This window comes from Sinocyclocheilus anshuiensis, unplaced genomic scaffold (genome assembly GCF_001515605.1).
Source record: "Sinocyclocheilus anshuiensis isolate Anshui unplaced genomic scaffold, SAMN03320099.WGS_v1.1 scaffold787, whole genome shotgun sequence".
NCBI lineage: Eukaryota > Metazoa > Chordata > Actinopteri > Cypriniformes > Cyprinidae > Sinocyclocheilus > Sinocyclocheilus anshuiensis.
The window spans coordinates 661465-667931 of NW_015548230.1; the positions used below are offsets into that span (position 1 = coordinate 661465).

The following is a 6467-nucleotide window of genomic DNA, read 5'->3' on the forward strand; positions in this document are numbered from 1 at the left end:
TTCTCAGAATTGTGAGTTTATATCTCGCAGTTCTGACTTTATTTCTCAGAATTGCGACTTTGTCTCGCAATTTCGAGTTTATATCACGCAATTCTGAGAAAAAATGTCAGAATTGTGAGAAAAAAAGTCACAATTACCTTTTTTATTTTTTATTCAGTGGCGGAAACGGGCTTCCATATAGAAGTGTTTAAAGCAGTTGTTCATCCAAAACTGAAGCATGGCGTTAGTTCAGGCAGGCCACGTCAAGTCAAGCTCTCATCAGCTGAATGTACCAATCCAGTTTTGACACTTATCACATCGGTCCATTTAAGACTCTGAACCGCTCGATTCATATGGATTTCTTTTATAATTTTTCTTCATAAACCGTGTAAAAGTTTTGGTGGTTTAAACTTTCAGTGGAGGGACAGAAATCTCTATGGTTTCATTCAAAATATGTTTATGTTTCAAAAATGAATAGAAGTCTTATGAGTTTTGAACGACATGAAGGTGAGTAAATGATGAAGTTTCATTTTTGATGTAAACTATCCCTTTAAAGTTTACTTTTGTTGCTTTGTTTTGTCTGTTCAGCATCAAGACTGAGTTTGCAACAAAGGACAATCAGTATGTCCAGTTGCTGAATCATGGCGCTATTGTGACGTCTAACACTTTTGCTGTGACCACGGCCTGCAAGATGAACCTGCATCAGTTTCCCTTCGACATCCAAAGCTGCACTTTAACCTTTCAGTCTCCAATCCATTCAAGTACATTTGAAACTCGGAAATCAGGGTTGGGCAAAATTCCAAACTGAAGAATTCAGTTCATGAAAGTGAAAATTAATTATTTTACACCCAACAAGATGCTGTATTTGTATTTGAATGACAGGAGGAGCAATATTACAATTCAGATCACAAACATCATAAAGATCAAAAGCATCATGCATTTTGACTAAATATGCCTATTGGTGCACAACCCCAATTCATATTTCACCTGCTGGAGTTTTGGCATTCAGTCATTGTAATGTCTGTTGGGCTTTTGTTGTCGTGTTTTCTCAGTCGAGGAGCTCATAATCAGTCCGTTCTCTGGCGCATCATTCCTGACCCTCAGCTCCAAGAAGGCCTTTCAGACTCAGGGAGAGTGGGAATTCCTCAGTATAAATATGTCTAAAGCCAATGTCTCTACTCTAGGAGTACTACAGGATCAGCTGATATATAAGGTACAGTAATGCCTCTATACTGTAGATGAACACTGCTAGAACCATTTGAAAATCTTAGAGGTAGATACTTCGTCTTTACAGATTACCTGTCCTGCCATTAATGTGATTTGTGCACTTCACTGTAAGCCACTTCAGTAAGAATAATAATCTGCTAAAAACATGCATCCAAGTGTAATGTAAATTTGGACAATCACTGAATAAAAAAATTCAGTCTTTAAAGACGCATACTTATTTTGATGTGTTGACTAACATGCTAAAGCACATGTAAAGTACTTCATTATAATTTTACTTGTAGCGTGTTTTCGTATATTTATATTAAAAGTTAATATATTTCAGAAATACTAAATTGCGGTGTATTTTAAATACATGACATACACATTTCAATTGAAATGACATTGAAGTGTATTTTAGTTTGTCATGAATGCTTGTCTGTGCATTCAGCAGTTCACTTTAACCATATTTCAAAGACAATAGATATAATAATAATAATAATAATAATAAAAAAGATGTACTTCAGTCCGACGTTAATGGGTCCAAACCCTGAAGTTCAGCATTCAATATAAATGTAAACTGTAATACATTTTCAATTAATTGTAAATTAATGCAGTTAAGTGTCAGAAAACATTGCACTCAGTAGAATATTATTTGAAAGTGTATTATTTCAATAATAAGTACTCTTTTTTAATAAGTACTGTATATTGTACTTCTTTTTCACAAGGGAACCTTTCAGTTCAAATTTCCCTTCACTATGTAGTTGATGTATTATCCAATGGCTGTTACTAATTGTGACCCTGGAGCACAAAAGCAGTCTTAAGTCGCTGGGGTATATTTGTAGCAATAGCCAAAAATACATTGTATGGATCAAAATTATAGATTTTTCTCTTATGCCAAAAATCATTAGAATATTAAGTAAAGCATCTTCATGTTCCATGAAGATATTTAGTAAACTTCCTACTGTAAATATATCAAAACTTAATTTTTGATTAGTAATATGCATTGCTAAGAACTTAATTTGGATAACTTCAAAGATGATTTTCTCAATATTTAAATTTTTTTGCACCCTCAGATTCCAGATTTTCAAATAGTTGTATCTCGGCCAAATATTGTCCTATTGTCCTAGAGAAAACAATTCAGTAATTGTGCATTTGATGTACAACCTTACAGCTGAGATACTGGGATCAGATATTGTGACAAAAGCTGCTCTGACGAAGCAATTAAAGAAGTTTCTCTTCTTACTTGCAGATCACCATGAAGAGGAGACCTTTACTGTATGTCATTAACTTTCTAATGCCAGTATTTTACTTCCTTATTCTGGATTTGGCCTCCTTCTTCATCGATTCAAGTGGAGGAGAGAAGTTGGGTTTTAAAATAACTCTGCTTCTGGCTATTTCTGTGTTACTGCTGCTTCTCCAAGACATGCTGCCCTCTACTTCCAGTGATATTCCTCTGATTGGTGAGAGTTTAGCTACTGTACTGATTATCTAGAGCAGTTCATAATACACAGGGTAAGATGGGGTTAGATTTTTTTCTCTTGACTGTAGATAGCACAAAATTTAATCTCAGCATTTTTAAGTAAATGGCTATGCTATTTTGTCATTTCATCTGAATATCAATATTTGTGAGATTTAGTCAGTGGAAAATTTTGAGGTTAATTGATCTAATTTTGCATCTCTGTAAATTAGGGATTTATGACATTGTATTATGTTGAATATCAAAAGTCTTTTGTGTTTGTTTGTTAATGAGGGATTTGTGGACACATCAGTGTTTTTGGATTTATGGAGTAAAAGTTATAGTTTTTATGTGGAAGTAAAAAGATAAAATCAGAGCCTCGGGCACAGAAGCCCCAAGTGGTATGTTGTTACTAGTGTTATTATTTTTAAATGCAATACTTATTGTAATTAATGGGGTTATTATTTAATGTCTCCGTGAATTAGATGTGCATTTCATACATCTTCGCTTTCATTAAAACCTATAGGCTATTGTGTAAAACCATTCAATTTGCATTCAATTTGCATTGCATTGCATAGTGTTGCTAGTATGTGTTCTGCTTTGTCTGTCATTGGTTATTCAATTATTCAACTAAGTAGTCAAAAAAAATCATTTGAATAGTCCATTTAGTATTTTACATTAATGGCATATTTAAAAAAAATATATATAAATATCAATAAGAACTAAAAATAGTTTATACATTCTGTAAAAGTTTATCATGGGGGGCTTCTTACCCCTCTTTTAATATTTGACGTTTTGTGCTATAACAACTATGTCGTTGAATGTATTAGTACTCTTTTAAAATAAAACAAAAGGTTGAGAAATGATTAACAGTTGAAATGGTAGCATGTCATTATTTGCTTAAAAAAATTTTGAATTTCTTATCTGTGTTGTATGAAATAGATGAAATTTGATTTTGAATTGTATTATGTTATACATATATTGTATTATTATTTATATATATATATTTTTGTGGTTTTCATAGGGGTTTATTGTGTTGTCATTTTCACTCTCATTGGCATCAGCGTTCTGGAGACCATTCTTGTGAATTTTCTGATGGCTAAAGGAAATCAGACAGCTGCAGTAAGACCAACGGAAAGCTCATCTGCTCTTTCTGGTAAATATTTAACATTTTTGTATAGTTAAAGGGTTAGTTCACCCAAAAATGAAAATTAGCCCATAAATTACTCACCCTCAAGTCATCCTAGGTGTACAGTGGGTACGGAAAGTATTCAGACCCCCTTCAATTTTTCACTCTTTGTTATATTGCAGCCATTTGCTAAAATCATTTAAGTTAATTTTTTTTCCTCATTAATGTACACACAGCACCCCATATTGACAGAAAAACACAGAATTGTTGACATTTTTGCAGATTTATTAAAAAAGAAAAACTGAAATATCACATGGTCCTAAGTATTCAGACCCTTTGCTGTGACACTCATATATTTAACTCAGGTGCTGTCCATTTCTTCTGATCAGCCTTGAGATGGTTCTACACCTTCATTTGAGTCCAGCTGTGTTTGATTATACTGATTGGACTTGATTAGGAAAGCCACACACCTGTCTATATAAGACCTTACAGCTCACAGTGCATGTCAGAGCAAATGAGAATCATGAGGTCAAAGGAACTGCCTGAAGAGCTCAGAGACAGAATTGTGGCAAGGCACAGATCTGGCCAACTCATACGTCATCCGCCCGGAGCTGCTTCCTTGTACAACAGTGAGCGCAAGCTACATTAAAGTGATTATTACGTTTTGAATATGGTTATTTTTTTCTTACAAAATCGCATCGATACGCTACAGAAGGCCTTTGTTCACCCCCCGGAGCCGTGTGAGACGGGTTTTTTTTATGGATGGGCGCTTTTTATTTCACTTCTTTTGGACTGAAGCACTGCAACACCCGCTGAGTGGCATTAAACAGCTTGAAAGATCAAAGACAATATTTAATATAACTCCGACTGGATTCGTCTGAAAGAAGAAAGTCATATACACCTAGGATGCCTCAGGGGTGAGTAATTTATGGGCTAATTTTCATTTTTGGGTGAACTAACCCTTTAATTCTAATTAAAAAAAAACACAGCAATTATACCACGATATATCAGAACTGCAGCAGACAGGGAAACATGTAAATCCATTTCACTCCTTTATGAGCCCTTGAAAAGAAATCAGTCCTTGGTAAAACGTCTTATGTTTATATGATTCCTCTCACAGATGCTGTAAAGGACACTAAGGGCCCTCCGGACTCAGTTACAGACAGGCATGAAGAGCAGCTGTATGCGCTTGACGTTCTGAAGCAGATCCTCATGGAGTTTCAGGCTGCTGCTACTCATCAGAACCAACAGGAGAGGAAATCCCTGAGCTGGACCAGAGTGGCCACAATAATAGATGTGATCTTCTACTTTCTGTATGTAACCACAGTTATTGTGTTTCTGATAACACTGTTCAAGGCTTGGTTCCTGAGAGTAAATGTCCCCTTATAGGCTTCTATATGAGATGAAAAGGCTTCTTCTGCATGACTAGATTATGATTAGAAATACAGATTAGCCTGTTGGTTTTCCATTGTAGTTTATGCACATTATACTATATAAGGCTGTGATATGTAATTTGATATAATTATGAATTGCAATCATTACTAATAAAAAAATGCATGACAGAAATTGTAGCAATAGAATTTGTGAGATTACACATTTTTGTTAACTTTATCTGTCTACTTCCGATTATATTTTAGATTACTTGTGACCGGTCTTTTAGCTTCTTTAGACATTGGTGCATTTAACATAAGTGTTGTATAATTGTCATCCAGTCGTCACACTTAAGTACTGTAAAAGTAAAGAAAATAAGGTTCCATTGTTAACACTAGTTAACTACATTAGTTAACATGAACTAACATGAAAAATATGTCTAATGCATTTGTGACCATGGACCACAAAACCAGTCATAAGGGTCAGTTTATCGAAATTGAGATTTATACATCAGCTGAAAGCTGAATAAATAAGCTGTCCATTGATGTATGGTTTGTTAGGATCGGACAATATTTGGCCGAGATAGAACTATTTGAACATCTGGAATCTGAGGGTGCAAAAAAATCTAAATATTGAGAAAATCATCTTTAAAGTTGTCCAAATGAAGTTCTTAGCAATGCATATTACTAATCAAAAATTAAGTTTTAATATATTTACAGTAGGAAATGTACAAAATATCTTCATGGAACATGATCTTTACTTAATATCCTAATGATTTTTGGCATAGAAGAAAAATGGATAATTTTGACCGATACAATGTATTTTTGGCTATTGCTACAAATATACCCCAGCGACTTAAGACTGCTTTTGTGCTCCAGGGTCACATTTATTAATCTTAGTTAATGTTAATTTCAGCATTTACTAATACATTACTAAAATCAGTAGTTGTATCTGTTGATGTTATTCGGTAGACCTCAGCGAACACGAACTCAAAATGAACAGCTGTATTTTGATTAACCAACGATAAAGGTTAATAAACACTGTATCAAATGTATTGCTCATTGTTAGTTAATTTTAGTTAGTGCTAAACTAACATTAACTATTGGGACCTTATTGTAAAGTGTTATTAAATTAAAATTGCATTTGCTCTTGATGTTTATTGAAATATTGATCATTAAATAAATTAGCATGTAGAAATGTACACTAACTAAGAATGAACAATACTTTTAAAGCATTTGTAAATCTTGGCTCATGTTAACTATTGTATTGTGCAATCTTAATGGGGTCATATGATGCGATTTCAAGTTTTCTTTCTCTTTGGAGTGT

General features: G+C 33.9%; 1 protein-coding gene across 1 annotated transcript in view; it reads left to right on the forward strand.

The window, feature by feature from the left end:
• Positions 1–5141, forward strand: part of LOC107654573 (5-hydroxytryptamine receptor 3A-like) — a gene marked incomplete at its 3' end in the record, with an annotated part of 10607 nt that extends 5466 nt beyond the window's left edge. The window contains exons 5-9 of the mRNA XM_016441707.1: positions 568–740; positions 1032–1192; positions 2435–2645; positions 3666–3797; positions 4891–5141. Coding sequence (XP_016297193.1) covers positions 568–740; positions 1032–1192; positions 2435–2645; positions 3666–3797; positions 4891–5141 — 928 coding nt within the window. The remainder of the gene's footprint in view (positions 1–567; positions 741–1031; positions 1193–2434; positions 2646–3665; positions 3798–4890) is intronic.
• Between the last annotated feature and the right edge of the window lie 1326 nt (positions 5142–6467).